At 43.8% G+C, this 19305-nt stretch overlaps 1 protein-coding gene across 1 annotated transcript in view; it reads right to left on the bottom strand.

Moving 5' to 3' along the window:
* Positions 1-10756, bottom strand: part of MSLN (mesothelin) — a 35645-nt gene extending 24889 nt beyond the window's left edge. Inside the window, exons 1-6 of the mRNA XM_084817884.1 lie at positions 10748-10756; positions 8851-9060; positions 7437-7607; positions 3733-3876; positions 3548-3597; positions 2274-2394 (exon numbers count right to left, since the gene is read on the bottom strand). Of these exons, the coding sequence (XP_084674010.1) occupies positions 2274-2394; positions 3548-3597; positions 3733-3876; positions 7437-7607; positions 8851-9060; positions 10748-10756 (705 nt within the window). The remainder of the gene's footprint in view (positions 1-2273; positions 2395-3547; positions 3598-3732; positions 3877-7436; positions 7608-8850; positions 9061-10747) is intronic.
* Positions 10757-19305: the final 8549 nt, after the last annotated feature.

Raw genomic sequence — 19305 nt, 5'->3', positions numbered from 1 at the left:
AGGGCCACCTCCCCACCAATGTCTCACTCTGAAGGACCCCTCAGAGTGGGGCACTTGGCCAGCGGGGCTCTGTGGAGAGCAGCACGGGGTGCTCTCTTCATGTAGCTGACATGGCTCTGCGCAGCGGCTGGCCAGCTATGCGTTACGCAGAGTGAGGCATCGGGCGGATGAATGCGGCTGCTGAGAAGAGCTACAACGGGTGCTTTCCTGCTGCAGCACTTGATGCAGCAGGAGAGTGGCCAGTGGGGCTCTCCGGAGTGCCTGCCCAGCCTATGTCGCACTTTGAGAGGCATCAGAACTCCAGGCATCATGCCTGGGGGATCCATTGCCCTTCTGGGTCCACCATGAGGCGGGGGATTCACTCTGCCTCGTGGGAGGGCTGGCCCTGCACTGAAATCAACACTGCACGAAGCGTGCTTACATTTTTGTACGTTGTACAGAAAGCCTTGTAGCTTATGGAGGCCCTTGATTTTCATACCTATACAAGAATTCTCATATATTCTGTCAACACTGGCTGAAAAGCAGCACAAGGACGGTTCAAAAAAACATATATTATTTTTTCCATTAGGTTATTATAATTCTTATGTTGCTTATAGTTTTGTAGTGTTTTATTGCTTTTTATATTGCTTTATCACTTTGTGCAAAATCTATTTCATTAGATGCCTTGAGCTTGCCAAGAGAAAGGTAGAATATAAAAATCGAAACAAAATGGATAATACAAAAAACTAAACAAGTAAATAATAAGAATAGTTCCTCTCTCATGAACCCTGAATAATCCTGTGTCAAGTTAGTCCTTGGTCTTTGCCAGAGAGTTCGCAAAACCGTTTTGCTTTGTTTTCTTCTACATTACAGATAATCCTCCTTTGGGTCATGGAAGTAAGAATATGAAAAGAGCTAAGGCCTATTGACTAGTCCAGCATTCTGTTTCCACAGTGGCCAACCAGGTGCCTATGAGAAACCCACAAGCATGATATGGGTGCAATAGTGCCTGTGATCCCAGCAACTGCTATTGAGAGGCATCCACAGAAATAATGACTAGCAGTAGACATTGATAGCTGTATCCTCCATGATCAAAGCCAGAATTTTTCTCTTAAGAACATGCAAATATATACCAAGAAAGGAAAATATTTACCTTAAAAAAAGAAACACGTCTTTAGGGTAGTCACTGAAGTCCTTGGGGATTCCGGAGAGCATGATCTTCTTGGCTAGGCAGCTTAGCTGCAAAACAAAACACATTCTTTAAATAAGGAAGAAGATGGGGAATTAGAACATCCATCTCAAAGACAATGGATTGAAAAACACGATACATAGTCTGAAGGTATGCAGCCACCTTGCTGAAGCTAAGTAGGTCTGGGTCTGGTCAGTGCTTGGAGGGGAGACCACCTGGGAATCCCATGTAGCTACATTGAGTTTCATGATGGAAAAAAGGGGGGATACAAATAAATGAATTATTTTAAGAACAAAACACCAGTGTGTGGTAGTTTTGCAGTCTGGAAGACCTTCACTATGCTAATACAAGGCCAAAAAATATTGCTTTTGGTGAGTCCTATGACTCAATGTAAGAACCATAGTGTTCCATGAATGATTCTGTAAAGAGAAGCAATTCTGGGGTCATTCAGAAAGAAAAGAAACCTAGCATAGCAACCATTTTAACTTCATACAACAAAGTAATTTATTTTCTTCATTCATTTTCCAGTCTTCTGTCTACATCTTTTATATGTTCTATAACATTGCTATTGTAAGGAGCATATGCCAAGTTCTTAATTTCTCTAGTAAGAGGTGCTGGGACTCACGTCTCTGGGAAAAAAAACCCTTTGCCTGGTGTGAAGCACAATGAGGTATGCCCCAGGTGAACTGCTTTGAGGAGAACATGCCACAACTGTGCTTAGACAGAACCACATGTACTTCACACATTCTCAGACTACCTTACCACTGAGAACAGACAGAGGAGCTTCCAGTCAAGGTTTTTATTTTATTCTCCTTAACAGAATGTTAGGGGTGATCCAGACAACACCATCTTTCATTTGCAACCCTTCTTCCCACTGCTTCTGCCATCCTTTTGCTCAGCACTGAAAATCCAGGAAGCAGGGAAAGACAGAGCAGTCACACAATGTCTTCCAACTGGTAGCGCTAGGAGCCCTCTGTCTGGAAGCACCCAAGGCCCCAAAGCTAAACCCTAGCTGGGGTGGAAGGTCTGGCAATTCGAGCCTGAAAAGTTTTGACATTTTGGGTCCTTGATACCGAAGAAGCCCAGGAGCAGTATGCAAGCTGACCTGATCTTCTCTCAGTTGGACGTTCTTCTGCTTCATAGCCTTGGCAAGCTGTTGGAATCTCTCATCGCTCATATTAGCAGCGGCCGCACAGGTAAAACCATGCAGGATGAAGGGGGACAGGCTGAAAAGCCAAAGAAGAGCATTAAAGTTGATGAGTACTTGGACGGGCCTGAACTTCAGAAGTGCCCTTTAAAATGTGAGGGGCAAACGAGATATAATGCAGGAGACATGTGAAACTTTTTTTCTCCTCCTGCCCCAAAGCTGCTTTCCTATCCACAGGTGGACCTGATGTCTTTTCCCCCCGCAAGGTGGGGAGGGGGAAGCAGCTAGAGGAAAGGCTGTTTTGATCAGCAGAATGTCCCATGGACAAAGAGTTAAGCACCTCTCCCTCACCACTGCCATTCTGATAACTCTTGGAGCCGTTCTGTGGCTACATTACAGGAAAATCAAAACATGTCTTCTGTGTCATTTCTAACATAGCCCTAAGACAGTTGCCAAAAGAGGCTTGAAAGTTCTTGTCTAATGCCCTTCTGGAATGATGAGGCCAAGGAACTGAGCGGTCAAGTCTCAAACCGGGGTGTTTTCCCAGTGCCGGGGAATCACTGGGAGAAATAGTTTTTTCCTATGCCTTTACTCTCTGACACAAGACAAGTCACAGGGGAGGAGGTGGGCAGCTGGTTGTTAACGGGGATATTTCACACTGTTCAGTCAGTGGTGTCGCTGTAAATTTTGAAGTGCAGCTGTTCTTCATGACAGTCCCCATAGCCATGAGCCCCACAGAGGAATCAAAAATGCAGGCAGCTGTGTTGATCTATATCAACAAACTAGTTCTAGCAGTTTTCATCTTCACCAGGAGCAGGTCTTTTGTAAAGCTAATGGATCTTAATTGCCCATCAAGTCCAAGCCATTGCAAAATATTTGCATTGCAACAGTGAGGGATATATTGACGTTGGGAAATTTCATTTCCCCCCAGCTACTGTGAGAGTTGCAGCTAAGCTCAGAGGAAGCAGGGATTTCTGAGGGGGTGGCAGATGACATCAGAGTCCCTGCTGATCAAAAAGTGCTGGTGTGCCCCGGTTTCACTACAGCACTGCTTTAAGTCCTTTTACTTACGGAGCTGGGAAAATGCAACTTCCTATGTGAAAATTAAAAGTTTGGAAATTGTGAGAACTCTCCTCTCTAAACCCATTTCAAACAGTACTATGGATAAATATGGCATTCCCTCCCCACCCCCACAAGAATTCGGCCTGCAAGAAGATTGAAATCAGCCATACCTGTTGAAATCAGAGACTCTCTTGATTACACCATCAAAAAACATGGCAGCCTATATGAACAAATTAAAAAGAGCTCAGCAACTATTTTCTGTTCATTCTTGGAGTAACAACAAGAACACATAAGACAGCAAATGCCTCCCAGGAGAAGGAGAAAGAAATAATGATGAGGAAGCTGTTTATCTCACCTGTTCCGAGGTCCATGGTTTGCCATTGAGATCTTGAATGTCGGACACGTTATCAAGGGACAACAATGATTTTGGTATATATGGAACCAGATCATTAGGGACACATTTCATCAAGTCACTGAGTCCATCTACAGCAGCAACTAGCTAGAAAACAGAATTATGATTCAGCGAACAGCCTTATACCGAAATGGACTTGCAGGTCCATTTGGCCAATAATGTCTACTCCTTACTAGTAGCATGTTTCCATCAGACTTCTTTCCTGCATTCTTTTACTTGGAGACACTGAGGGTTGAATCTGGGACCTTTTACATGCAAATTATTCCACAAATCATAGTTCACAGATAGCATTAATACCTGCGGTTTTCCACTCCCAATGTCAAACCCACGTATTCACTGCTGCAAGGAGCACTGATCCATCTAACTCAATACTGCCTGCTGAAAAGGGTATTTCCCAGGTCTGCCCAGAGATGCTGGGGACTGAATGTGGGCCCCCATCTACACCGGGTTTTTACTCCAGGGCGGGTGCGAGTCGAGGTCCCTTGTGATAGATGACGCAGTCGCGACTTCTCAGCCATCCGTGGTTTTCGCATGGAAAATGCAGAGTTCCAAGGAGTCATTTTACTGCGATCTTGGGGGTTTCCTGCGGGTTCCCCCGCGGTTGCAGGCCGTCTGTTCCTTCCTCGAACTGACTTCGCATTTTACAATGGGCGTGTTGTAGGTGTGCGTAGTGCCTGCGTCACTCTGTGACACCTCTTTACTCCCCGATCGCTTCGCAGCTGCGCAGTTACAGAGGCAGAGAGGAGAGTTTTCATCTATTTTAATCACACTTTCGCACAGTTTTGCAGCTTTGTATCTTCACAACGGTTGTGGACTCAGTACCCAAGGGCCGTGTGTGTGTGTGTGTGTCTTGGGGAAGGACCAATATCGCCCTGGCCACCATTTCGGAGCAATGGCTAGACACGGAGCACTCACGCTTGTGAGTGCAAACCATCGCAAGAGTCTCGGGCTGGGGAACTGACACACTGATGGTGCAGAAATGAAGGAGCGCCAAACACCCACTTTTTACCTAAAAAGGGATGGAAAGACACAGCAGAGCCCCTCAAATACAAAACAGCCACTGAAGTGTTGCACCCCCGCACTCACGGGACTGCACAGTTGCGCATTTCAGTGTAATGGCAAAAAAAAGGGCACAGCGAGTCTGGAAGGGAAGCGTGCAGTACATCGCGAGTGTATTGCAGGGCATGCTGACTCGAAGCTGCATTGCTGCGCAGTTGCGATGGGGTGGGGGGGTCAAAGCGGTGCCATATAAATGCAGCCCAGGACCACTGAAAGCAAAGCAGATGCTCTCTTGTTGACCTACAGGCCCTCCCAAAGAGGTAGTATAATTGCAGAAGCGGTTGTGCAGTGAAACTCATTCCATATATGATACACAACAATGATTTCTATCTGCATTATACTGCTTAGACACCTGTACCACTGAATTGGAACATGATGCCCAATTAAGCCAACTGCACACATGATGCGCAACAATGATTTGGAAATTTTTAAAACTGTTATTGTTGAGAACATCATATGTCTGCTTTTGGTGCAGAAGATCCCAAAGGTAAAGCACCAGTCTCTGAAAAAAACAAATGGGAAAAAAAATCTCTACCCATTTTCTACAAAATGTCAGAAGCAACAGTTGTTGGGACTGACAATTCCCAATCTAAAAAAGGCTAGTGAAGATTGCTAAAATACCTGTAAATGAAAGGAACTCTGTTCAGATCTTGGCGACATATGTCTGCATTCTGAACTTTCTATCTACTGACTGACACATTATAAGCAAATTTTATCTTTGGAATGTGATCTCACTCAACTCCTATCTCTATTTGTGGGTGAAGGTTAGAGATGGGATGAATTTATCCATTTCAGTTCCACTCAGTTTCTCATTTTCCCCAAATCTGTTCCAGCCCATTTCTACATCAGTTCGCAAATTTGGCCAAAATTTAAAAAAAGTCCTTGTAATGGTTTGTACACATTTTCTCAAATATACATATTTTTGTAAAAACTCTTCCTAGTGTGCACACTTTTTGCCAGAAATTTTATTTGAATATAATGCTTTGTGTGCATACTTTCTCCTAATATACACTTTTTTGTGTGTGTGCACTTTTCCTTAATATACAGGGTTTTTTGCATATAGTTTCGAATTACATTACACAATTCTGAAAAGTGCAGATTTTGGTGCGCAAGTGTGTTCCAACTCATGTAGAGCTTAGGGAGGTGTAAACTGGGTAAGTTCATATAAAAATTCAGTCCAAACAAATTTCTCATCTGTCCCTTCTGAAGGGACAGCCTCTTTTAAACAGCCAGCATGAGCAGAGTAAAGGCAGAGACTACAGTGAGAGACTAAACATGCTTTGCCCTTGCCAGCTCTGGAGTCCTTTTTCACCACTGCAAAGTTCACACAGACACATACACATACACACACACACACACACACACACACACACTGTACTTTCCCCCTCAACAAGGTTTAGTCATATCTGGGTATAAAATAACACATTGTCAGTCTGTGATCCTGTTTCCCTTAGAGTTATTTTGTCCATATTTTGATAGGATTGTGAAATCCGATTTCTAGAGTGGACAAAAAAGGACACAATAGCTTCAGCTACAACTCCCACAGACAGCACAGAGACAGAGCGGTGTAGTAGTTAGAATGGGACCAGGGAGAACCAGGTTCAAATTGGCCCTCAGTCATAAAGCTTGCTGGGCGGCGTTGAGCCAGTCACTATCCCTTCACCTGGCCAACCTCACAGTGTTGTCATGAGGATAAAATTGGTGAGAAAAAAGAAGTGTGTTGCTGTTTTTTGCTCCTTGGTGGAAAGGTGGGATAAAAATGTAATACGTAAAGGAGTACGAGGAAGATGGTGTTTGCGTTATTGTACTGGTCATGACCATGTGCCAAGTTGTCTTTGGCTTCTCTCTCTAGCTCTGAGAACTGTTCCAACAGGTTTGAGGGGTGGTACTAGTGACCTTTCCTGATAGGTTTGCTGAATTATAGCAGCTGACGTTTACTGAACCAGGAGTATACACAGAGTCCTTGTGACTTCTCTTGGCGTGGACTCCCTACAGCATAGCTTAAAATAACTATAACCTTTGGAAAGCAAGACCTTGGTATTTGCTTTTCTTATAATAACAGCTGTGATAAACGTGTACAACTCACAATGTTCAAAACATTAAAATTTGTGCAGGACATCCTGTTGTTTTTTTTTAAAACACCCCTGCACATCCAGGCTTGATATAAGGTCTTCTTTAAGACAAAGCTTCATCTGTACAGGTGCCATTGGTTCTGCATGAGTTCATTCTGTTAGCACACAGGCAATGCCTGGCAGTTATGTGAGCCCAGGTACTTGGTGAAGAGTGGGAGAAGGCAAAGAGACTGAGCTGTGAATCAGGAAGTCCCTGGTTCAAATCTCACATCTGCCATTATTTTACTTAGGGGTGGCCTTTAAAGAGGTGAAGTGTAGACTTGACGACCAAATCAGGCTTAGTGTCAACCCTCCAACTTCCCTATGAGGATAATAATGCTGATTTGCCGTACAGGGTTGTTGTAAAGGATTACAATACTACAACGTACATGAAGAGCTTTGAACACCCTAAAGCACTATCTATATGCTAAGTTTAGTTATTACTCACGATTTTGAGATGATGCAAGAAGACCTTACCTTTTCCACAAATGCAGTTTTGAGAGTGGGTGACATGGTCTCTAGTTGCTCGGCAAAGCTTGGAACTTGAACAGCATCCAAGACTGCTTTGGCAGGCACAGCCTCCAGGCTGTTGCTGCTCAACCCAATCACCAAGCTCCCAAGTGCTGCAAGGCTCTGGCCATCTAGAATCTGCCAACAGAAAATTTTCAGCTCTAGATTGGTTTGGCACTCAATAGCCATCTAAAAGGTTGAACTGGTAACTTGGAGCCAAGAGACATGACCACTCTCTGCCTGGTCACAGTGAACCAGGTTCTTACTGGAATTCTAACAGAATCTATGACCTATTTCTTATCAAGGTGCAATCCTATGCATGTTTAGACAGAAAAAAGTCCTACAATTCCCAGCATGCCCCAGCCAGCATGGCTGGCTGGGGCATGCTGGGAATTGTATGTCATTTGCATAGGATTGTGCCCCTAGTCTCATTTCTCCCAGTCTGCGAGGCCATTCTGACCTGCTACCTCACCAATCTGCCAGGCACAGAAGCAAAGCAGAGAACCTACAAAAAAACTCTGGGGCAGGGGAGAGTGGTTGTCACTTAAAGTTCTCAGATTTCTTTTAATGTAGATTTCAAATGTCATTTCAAAGTTTGCTGTTTCTGAGGGGGTGCTTATATTTTGGTGACAGGCATAGATTTTGAAACTCAAGTAGACATTTTCTGCTGTCAAAACACCAAACTTTATTAAACCTCACATATGATTGTATCATATTTTGACATTCCTCCTCCTCCTTTCTGATCAGGTTTTTGTTTCAAAGAAGTCCAACAAAGCTGAAATGAATGGGGGAAGGCATTCCCACGCAGTTTCTCAAGTTTTGAGGTTGCACATGGAAGTCTACTTCTCCAAATCCCACAGTTTGATTACTGAAGATTCATCAGAATTTGAAACTATATACATTTTATTTTGCTACTGACATGGAAATGTTGGAACATCCTTCATTGTGAAAGGAACATGCCAACTTCTTAATTACACAGAGCTATTAATGCATGAGATACCTGAACACCAACATGAATCTACCATCTCCGTCTGGCTCCTGGAAAGATCTTAACACACTATAAGGGAAATGGCTCTAGATTTCTGGACCATTTGCATCAATGTATTTAATCCTCCAGATGAAAACAACCTTGCTCCTCCCCCCTGCCCCGCCCCGCTCCCCATACACACACCACATTTGGCAAGGGAGACAGGATTTGGGGGCAACTGCTGCTGGAGTCCATGGGGCATGTTTGCAACAAGTACAATTTCGGACAGAGGTTCCCTGCCTCACATTTTACCTGGTCTAAATCTCTCAGGTGAGAATTTCTAGCTCCCACTCTGTGTGGAGGTCCCTGCTGAGTGGTACATTTTCATAGGCAGGAGGGCAATGCTCTTTTTACCTGGTATCCACAACTGAATAGTTTGCTCAAAATGGCCGTGGCCTGTTCAGCATTCCAGCCCTGAACTTTGCTCAAGCAAGGCAGAGAAGAAACAAGATCAGTGTTGTTGATGCAGTTCTCAATCTGGTGCACTGAGAGCTCAACAGCCTTCTGGCAGTTCAGGATGTCAGGGGAGAGTCCTTCACACTCACTAACCAGCAAGCCAGCAACCTAGCAAGAGAAAAGGAATGAGCCATGTTCCAGACTGAGGTAAAGGTCAGCCACATGTGTTGAAAGGATTCATTACCCCCTCCCTTTTCTTCATTGCCCTTGGGTGACTTTCCCATGAATAAGCTGTGAGCTTCTTTGGACTAGCAACTAACTTTTCTTGCAATCTATTGCCCCATCCAGGCTTTCTTCACATGGAGCTTTTATCCTGAGATTGAGATTGCTCCTCACGGAAGTTTGAGAGCTCTTTAAATGACGCTGTTAACCTCCCAGGCATCCCCTGCACTAAATGCCCTTTGTTCCATTTTTAAATAGATCGCAGATAATGAGCTATTAAATTACCCCACTGTGTTCTGCTTGAGCTCTCTCTGTGAAAAGACTTAAAGCGACAAGAAGAAGAGCGAGATCAATGAAAGATAATGGAAGACTTAGATATGGGGAGAAGGAGGGGGGAAGGGGAGGGTGAAAAGGAAGCGGGTGAAAAAGGGAGTCGTCGTGATCCTGCATTTAAAATGGAACCAGAAAGCCCCGTTTTAAATGCAGGATTTTAGGCTGGTGTAGAGATGCTCCCAGATGCCTTCTCCACCATACTGTTATTGTAACATCTCATAAAAACATAAGAAGATCCATGCTGGATCAGACCAAAGGCCCATTTAGTCCCGCATTCTGTTTGTACAGTGGCCAAACTGATGTCTATAGGAAGCCACGAAAGCAGGACATGAGTGCAACAGCACACTTCTGTGTGCCCAAGAACAACCTATGTGGTCTAAAAAACATCACCCACTTCTCATGCACCACCCATTCTAAACACTGCCACGTGACACGGAATCACACAATGAATACAGGGGATGCAGTATATTTATTTATTTAAAACATTTATTTCCTGCCCTATATCATTAGGATCTCAGGGCAGCATACAGATAAAATTCAATGTAGACAGTACAAAACAATAAAAAATTTAAACAGATAAAAACATATCAAACCATTAAGCAAGCTAATACCAATTTAAAATCTAAAACAATGAAACAGTTAAAACAGTATGCTACTTTAGGGACTGCATTTAGCCCTCAAAGGCTTTGATAAAAAGCCATGTTTTAACTTGGTGCTGAAGTGAAACCAATGTCTGTGCCAAATGGGCCTCCAAGGGGAGGGCATTCCACAACCGGGGTGCCACAGCAGAAAAAGCCCTCTCCCATGTCCCATCATAGTGTATGTCTCACACTGGTGGGATGCAGAGGAGGGCTCCGCCAGCAGATCTCAGTCCTCAGGCAGGAATATATAGGGGGAGGCGCTCCCTCAAATTTAGAGGTCCCAAGCCGCTTAGGGCTTTGAATATCATCACTAGCACCTGGAATTCTGACCGGAAGCCAATCGGCAGCCAGTGCAATTCTTTAAGACTGGTGTTATGTGATCTTTGCAAGATGTTCTGGTACAATATTGATTGCTGGGTAGAAAGACAATGGCAGTTTCACTTTTAACAAACAGTGGTACAGCAATGCCCCCGAAGTGCAAGGGGTTCCAGTGTGGACAGGGTTACTCTTAAAGTACCATGCAGAGTCACTCATGGCCCTATAATGTTGTTGTTGCCATTGCTGTTATGTTTTTAAGCAGCTAATGAGAGAACTTGAGAAGCATGCTCCTGCCACACCCCTTTAAACAAAGCTATGAACTGAATCCCAAGACTACATACCCAATCCATGACGCAGGAATGGGGTGTTGCACTACTTGCCTGGAACAGGGCTTGAGGGATGATAATGTTAAGAATAGCATTGGAGACTCTTGGTGTCTTTGTAATATTGGCTTTATTTACAGATTTACAAGCAGAGTCTATTGGGAACAAGCACCATGCCACAACACCACTGATCCTCCATCAAACTCCCACTATATCAAGACGTACCTACACAAGATAATGCACCCATATAGATAACTATAAGTTTTGCCCCCCAAGGAGCAAATAGCAGCTTTGGGGAGGAAATTTCAACCAGCAAAACAGGATGGGAAGGGTTAAAAAATCTTCCCTGGCATTGCAGTTCCCCCCCCCTCGCACAGCTGCATTTGTCTTTTAAGACCCCCAGGGGATCCAGTCACAGGGCATTTCTACATGAGACTTTTGTTGTGCGCTTGTGATTGGTCACTCACGGTTTTTTTGTGGGTCCTTCACATGATATCTTCAACCTCCAGGGGCCCTCCCATGCTTTCTGGCCATTATAGCAACATTATTCTCAATGCAGAAAACACAATAAATCATATTGCGCTTTGAAGCTCAATATATTTCCAGTGAATTTCCGGAATCCCACTATATTACAGCACCATTTAATGGCTGTATAATGAAACATATAGAACTTGCCCAGAAAGAAATCTCCTGGAAAAAAATGTTTAAAGGAGGTGATCTTATTCGTGCAAGGAATCCGGAAGCAAAAGCCTCAGTAAGGGTGTGGGATTTTGGAGCCCACAGACTGCTTCAAGACGAAGTTTCTGTTGTGCAATCGCCCTGCCTCATTCACTAAATTCTACAGAGGGTCCAGCCGACTTCTTCCACTCATAACCCTCCCATGTTTACTCAAAACTTCTTCCATTTTGTTTTTAACATGAAAAATGTGTTTAAAAAGACGGAATACTTGCATAATGTCTTCTAATCAGTTGTACTAGGAATCCTAGCCTGGAAGATCCCTCAGTGTCTCTGCTATTTTGTTGATACAGTGGGAGTCTGGTGTGTAATCCAGTGCCTTCAAGTTATCCATTCTCCTATTCTTCCATTGGTACAGACTCTAGTAAAGGACCCTCTGTGAATTTCTCAGTGACAGAGACATAGAATCATAGGGTTGGAAGGCGCCTACAAGACCATCGAGTCCAGCCCCCTGCTCAGTGCAGGAAGCCTGATTCCCAGGTGTTCTCCCATTCAAGTACTAACCAGGGCTGACCCTGCTTAGCTTCCGAGATCAGAGGAGATCAGGTGCATCCAGCCCTTTGCTCGCCCCTCAGTGGATCCCAGAGTGACTGGGAAATGGGGACGCGTGCAACAAATATACAGAGAAAAAGTACTTACTGGAAATGTCGCCTCTACACTGCTAGTGGTTGTTATTACCCAACCTGAAAGACAAGTATAAGATTTTAGGAGAAAAAGAAAGTAAATAAAAAGATTATTATATTATAATTATAATAATATAATACTGCAATTCTAATCAAGCTGAATGTCCTTTGCCAATTGTATGTTTAGATTTAGCAGCAAGAAAAAACAAAACCCTTGTTTAAATCTGTTCTGCTTGCAGTAGTTAGTGATCTGTCGATACCACTGGATTCAGTGGTTTATTCAGGGGTGAGATGCTGGCAGATGAGCCTTAGAATGCAGGAAAGAATAATGAAGAGCATGCACAAAGTGCCTTTACTTCCCCCGGTTATGAGCATTTGCATATCTCAGATTAGGAGGAAAATATATTCTCCAAACAGGCTGCCAATCCTGAACCTTTGCCCTGTTCATTTTTGAAATTAAGAACTGGCAAAATGACCCAGGGATTGAGAAAGCAAATCACGGTTTGTTTGGTTGTCTGCTAGACAAACCCTGGGCAGGGCAACAAACCATGGGTTTACCATGGGTTAAATAAACCATGGGTTAGTGTTCTGTGTGAACCAGGTCTCTACGTCTGCGTACACATAAATCTAGGCACTTTAACAGAGTTTTTGTTCTTCTGTTGACAGATGCCGAGGCTAAGAAAGCTGTTGCTCATTAGAATCTGCTTGTCAAACCTGCTCATTTATGCTTTGGTAGTGCCATTATCTCTATTTCAGCTTTCACACTTTGAGGGCCATAGAATAATTTCAGATCTTCATACTTATTCATTTAACCAATTTCGTAACCCACTTTCAAGACTCTAAAATGTAGATCTTGCCCTTCAGTGGCCAATTAGCATGCCCAGGGTGGCTGTAGGTGAATTTCACAGCAACTCAAAGGCCATGCTGGCTGGGAATTATGGGAATTGCAATCCAACACATCTAGAGGACACCAGGTTGGGGAAAGCTTGCTTACAGAATTCATGCATAATTTTATTTATTTATTTCATTTTATAGAAACATATTGTTGGAAGGGACCTTGGAACAGCTCTCACTGTTAGGTAGTTTCTCCAAATTTCTATACCTCCCAATAGCCAAAGTTCTCTGGGTGGTTCACAAAATTAAAACTATAAAATACAACATGATAAAAAATAGTATAACTGTACTTACCAACTATAAGAATGCAGCTAAGGATTCTGGGTGGCTGTAGCATTTCTCCAACCGGGTCCCTCCACATGGCTAAATCCACTCACTCTAGAAAACAAAACAAAGAAAGAAATTAAACCTATCTTGTTCTCAGTAATACTTCTTTTCAATTTTCCCTAATTGGCTTAAATCCGGTAACATGCCTGGGATGGATGGGTTTACAGCGGACTTTTATAGAAAATTTAAAGATCTCCTGATTCCTAAATTGACATGATTGTTTAATGATAGGGCGTTACCCCGCCCCCCCAATCGTGGCTGGACTCCCAGCTGTCAGCCTAAAGATGGTTAGGATCATACTTTACCCTCCTCAGTATGCACCAATCCCCGTCATCACTCAAGGTTCAATAATTTTTGCTCCACTTCCCTCACAGGGATTGAATCTTACAATCTCATAATGCAGTCATAGTAATCAGTCCAGATTTATACCTGGATATTAGATGCACCATAAATCTCATTCACAGAGATGAGTATTCTTGGTGTCCACTGGTACCTGTGTCAGTGGCTGCTGGAAAATCATTTGACTGGATGTAGTGGAGTTATATGAAGTACTTAGTACCAAAAATGGAATCTGGCTCACAATTTTACCAGGCTATCAAAGTAAATTATTCCTTTACAAAAGCAGCACTTACAGTCAACAACTAGCAATCTGCACCATTCAACCTGGACTAGGGTACTCCTCAAAGCTGTCCTCTCCCCGCTCTCCTTTTTGCAGTTGCAGTAGAAGATTTAGCAGTTGCTTTGAAAATGATGTTAATATAAAAGGGGTACTAGTCAATGGGATGGACTGAGATAAATTAAATATGACATGGCTATGTAGGCTATTAATCCAACCTTCCTCAACCTGGCACCCTCTAGATGTTTTGGACTTCAGCTCCCATCAGCCCCAGCCAGCATGGTCAGGAATGTTGGGAGATGTAGTCCAAAACATCTGGAAGACACCAAGTTGAAAGTGGCTGGTCTAACCCATCATTAACAGTTCCTGAATTAATAGCAGAGTTTAAAATTTTTGGTATTGTTTTTGGGTACAAGGCCAATTTATCTTAATCTGAGATATTTAATGACAAAATATGCAGAATTCTCAATGTATGGAGTTTCATCTGCAAACTTTATATCTTTTGCAATGGTTCTGTAAGCCCTGGCACCATTTAGGAGTTTGGAGTTTACCAATCCTGCAAGGATTTAAACTAAACCAGCAGTTTAAGAAGGCAGAACAAATTCTGAAGATTTTTTTCTTGGCTTGCACGCATAGCTGTTATTCGCATGAATGTTTTGGCTAAGCTTCTATTTTGGTTTGAAGTGCTATCAACTTATCTTTCCACCTCTGAGCTGAAAAAATGGCAAGGCCAGTTAATAATGTTATATGGGCAAATAAGCATCAACAATTAAGTAACTTTGTTGCAAAGGCCAAAATTTAAGGGCAGACTGACTGTGCCAAATGTAGAAGTCTATTACATATTCTCACATACACATGCTTGTATGCGTATTCTCAGTTACGCACAGTTCTTCTCTGGTCTCAATCAAAGTTGCAAATGCACTGGAAACCCCTAAAATACGCTGAAGCTGGATTAGTTCCCCAGATGTTCTAGTTTGGGATACCCCCAAATTCAGGCCCCCATTAAAGTTATCTTTTTTTCTAAAATAAAAGTAATTTAGTTCCATAAAGGTGATTTTTAAAAAAAGTTTCTGTAATCATTAAAATAAAAGGAGAAGGAAATTACATCAGTGCAAACAACACACGTCACAATTAGACTCTAGAGCATCCATTCCCAACCCGATGTCCTCCAGATGTCTTGTACTACAGTTCTCATAATCCCCAGCCAGCATGTAAACAACACACGCCACAATTAGACTCTAGAGCATCCATTCCCAACCCGGTGTCCTCCAGATGCCTTGGACTACAGTTCCCATAATCCCCAGTCAGCATGCCCATTGGGTGTGCTGGCTGGGGATGGTGGGAGTTGTGGTACAACACATCTGGAGGGTGCCAGGGTTGGAGATGGATGCTCTAGAGAACCCAGTCTTGCAAACACAAAGATACATTCTCAGAAACTATCTTGGAGAACGCACAAAATTTTTGTTTCTCTTTAAGAAACCTTGATCCTATGTGCAAAATCATCAGGGCTTTAATTAATAGTAACAGTACACATTTATTATTTAGATAGTGCTTCAGATAATTAAATTATGTACATGGGCAAAAGAGAGGCAGCACCTGTCCACATACTACAGTTGAAATAGGAGAGTAGTGAAGAAAATGGGAATGAAACAGTGATTTATCTAGCAAAAGGCAAAAACAAAACAAAACCCCAGCATGCACAGAAAAGAAGTGAGAAGCATCTCTTTCGAGTACATACCACTGCCTCCTCCTTGTGTGTACAGCTGAAAGTAACAAGCTCCAAGCAGTGTGCTTTTCAGTAAAGAAGGTGGGGTGTGACCCCTTTGCTTCTAATAACATCATTTGAAACAACAACAAGAACACACGTCAAGTGCCGGTCACACCCAGTGGCTTGTGCATTTTAGCAACGAGATGGGATGCTGTGTGTCCATATGAACCTCAGGAAGCAAAGGCTAAACCAGAAGCCACATTAAAGTCAAGAGCTTGGCTGTGGTTAGGTAGCCAGAGATTGGAAGGGGTGGCTTGGACACACATTGTTTCACAGATAGGGAACAGATTTAGTGGGGTAGATTGATGACTTATTGAAATGAGGGGGGACAGATATGAGAGAGGACGGGATCTCTGGGTGTGAGGCTAAAGGTAGCAGTTGGAAAATGGCACCCTTAGGGTGAAACTACTTGTTATGTTAATTGCATAGCATATAGCTTAGGATAACCATTTTGTTTAACTCTAGAATAAATGTTTGTTGTTGTTCAGCCGTTAAGTCGTGTCCGACTCTTCGTGATCCTGTGGACCATACACGCCAGGCATTCCTGTCCTCCGCTCTCTCCTGGAGTGTGCTCAAGTTCATATTCATGGCATCGGTGATGCTATCTAGCCATCTCATCCTCTGCTGTCTCCTTCTCCTTTTGCCTTCAGTCTTTCCCAGCATCAGGGTCTTTTCCAGAGAGTTTTCTCTTCGCATTAGGTGGCCAAAATATTGGAGCTTCAGCTTCATTATCTGTCCTTCCAATGAGCAGTCAGGGTTGATTTCCTTTAGGATGGTCTGATTTGACCTCCTTGCAGTCCAGGGGACTCGTAAGAGTCTTCTCCAGCACCACAGTTCGAAAGCATCGATTCTTTGGCGCTCAGCCTTCCTTATAGTCCAGCTCTCACAGCCATACATTGCTACTGGGAAAACCATAGCTTTGATTAGACGGACCTTTGTCGGCAAGGTGATGTCTCTGCTTCTTACTATGCTGTCTAGGTTGGCCATAGCTTTCCTCCCAAGGAGCAAGCGTCTTTTAATTTCATGGCTACAGTCACCGTCTGCGGTGATCTTGGAGCCCAAGAAAATAAAATCTGTCACTGCTTCCATTTCTTCCCCTTCTATATGCCAGGAAGTGATGGGGCCAGATACCATGATCTTCGTTTTTTTAATGTTGACTTTCAAACCAGCTTTTGCACTCTCCGCTTTCACCCTCTACAAGAGGCTCTTTAGATCTGCTTCGCTTTCTGCCATTAGGGTGGTATCGTCTGCGCACCTGAGGGTGTTGATAATTCTCCCAGCAATCTTAATTCCGACCTGAGATTCATCCAACCCGGCGTTTCCCATGATGTACTCTGCATATAAGTTAAATAAGCAGGGCGACAATATGCAGCCTTGTCATACTCCTTTCCCAATTTTTAACCAATCAGTTGTTCCATGTGCGTGACCCCAATTTGGACTGGGGCCACCAAGTTCTTCTGAGAGGAAGCCAGGTAACATAAAGGCGCATTGGAGAAAGAGCATTTTAGAGTATCCCCTCTGCAATCCTTTAAATTAGGGGTGGGCAACTTGTAGCTCTCCAGATGTTTTGTCCTACAACTCCCATCAGCTTTAGCCAGCATAGCCAAAGGAGAGTGAAGATGGGAGTTGTTGGCCCAAAAATCTGAAGGCCCACAAGATCCTCACCCAGGCTTTACACTGCGAATGGGGCAGTTTTTAGGGTCCTTAGGTCAAATTCACCTCAAAAGTGCCACATGTAACGTAAACTCTTCTGAGGCCAATTCTCCCCGCTGGCCGCCCCGACCCTTCAAAACTATTACGACATCCCTCTCAGTTAAAGGATCCTGCGGGGAGGAGGAGGTAGAATTAGCCTCAGAGGCAGCATTGCATTTCTTCAACCCCCAGGATGAAGGCAAGCAAGCCACGAGTTCCTTGCTTCCCTTCACCATAGCTCCTGTGTCAAACGTGCGCACTTCTCTCTGCTGCCAGTATTTGAAGGCAACATGTGAAGACAGTACATGTGTGCACCGCTCAGCCCCAGCTGGTTTGGGGTGGGTGTGTGGGGAGAACCTTTTTTGGGGGGGGTGTCTGTCAAAAAAGCAAACATTTCCTGCACATGGAGGACTCCCCCGGCAGCAAGGACCAATTCCTAACTGGTTCTCTTCCCCATTTGGGTGCCCAGTGCCTTTGTATGAGAGAAACCTACTTTACTAATATAGGAAGTGACAATAACATAAACCCTTCTTTGGATGACAAGCCAGGGATAGGAACACTGAATTTTGCCTGGCTGCCTGATACAGGTAGGCCTGGGGGTAGGCATTTGGCCCCCCGAAATCTATCGCAGAACGGCCTGCCACCCCCCGCACCCCGTCGATCCTGCCCGGGACAAGACTTACCTGGGGTGGATGTTTCGGATGGCGGCGGCTCCAGCGGTGGCTTCGGCAGTGGCGGCTGGTCTTCCGACCAGCTGCCGCCGCCACCATTTGCAATCTGTGCTTTTTCTCCCCCCCCCCCCAGACGTGATAGATTACGTAACCATAGACTTACGTAGCCTATCACGTCTGGGTAAAAAAAAAATAAAAGCGTACGCAAATGGCGGCGGCTACAGCCACCGCCATTTGCGTTCCTTATTTTTCGCCGTCTTAGTCTACGTAAATATTTACGTAGACTAAGACGAAGACAAGAAAGGGGAACGCAAATAGCGCCCAGTACGTAAATATTTACGTAGACTAAGATGGCGAAAAATATGGAACGCAAATGGCGGTGGCCATAGCCACCGCCATTTGTGTAGGCGTTTTTTTTTTTTGCCCAGAGCCCTCCATGGCTGGAAATCCGGCTGCGGACGGCCATGGCCTGGGCCTGGCCGGCTGCTCCGCGGAGCCACCGCAGAGCACAGCCGGCCATCGAGGATTCAGGGGGGGAGGACCGGATTGCCTCCCACCCCCGTTGAGGATTCCGGGGGGAGGGACGGAACACCTCCCCACCCCCATGAACAGAATCCGCGAAAAGGTAAGTGACTTTCGTACAGCCCTACCTGGGAGCCAAAAGGGAAGAAAATCCTCGAAGGCCCAGTTATCATGTTCTGAGGAGAATTCTGACAAGGTCCTTGTGAAGAGAAACCTGAGCTAATTGGCCCTTTAGGATGGGGAAAGGGGTCACCTGCAAACTTCCTGTCAGAAACTGTGAACCATAAGGGCACGTTAAGCTTGACAGATAAATATATTTTGTTTGTTTGTTTATCTATTTCTTACATTTCTATATTACCCAAAGCTCACACAAAATAAAACTTTAAACCACACAATATAAAAAGATAATAAAATATACTGTAAAAATCTAAATGTTTTCAACAGAATAAAGTTTCTTTTCTTATTCTTTACTTCCTTTTCTCCTCTCTTTTCCTTTTTTCTTTTTCTTTTTCTTTTCCTTTTCCCTTTTCTTTTTGTTATTGTGGTGTCCTCATCAGAATGTTGTATTGCTGGGAAATTGTAGTATTGATCAGGTTGTTGGTATTTTTGGTATTGTTTATTTCATTTATAAAGATAAAAGAAATAAAAATATATTCAAAGAAGAAGAAGAAGAAAACTAAAATAAAAACCACCAGCAGTGCCAGATCCAAAAATCACTAGGGACGCAA

This window comes from Heloderma suspectum, chromosome 12, assembly GCF_057233095.1.
Source record: "Heloderma suspectum isolate Gila_16-S chromosome 12, 16-S_ref, whole genome shotgun sequence".
NCBI classification, from domain to species: domain Eukaryota; kingdom Metazoa; phylum Chordata; class Lepidosauria; order Squamata; family Helodermatidae; genus Heloderma; species Heloderma suspectum.
The sequence above is the reverse complement of the archived record's forward strand: the minus strand, read 5'-3'. Positions and strand labels throughout refer to the sequence as shown.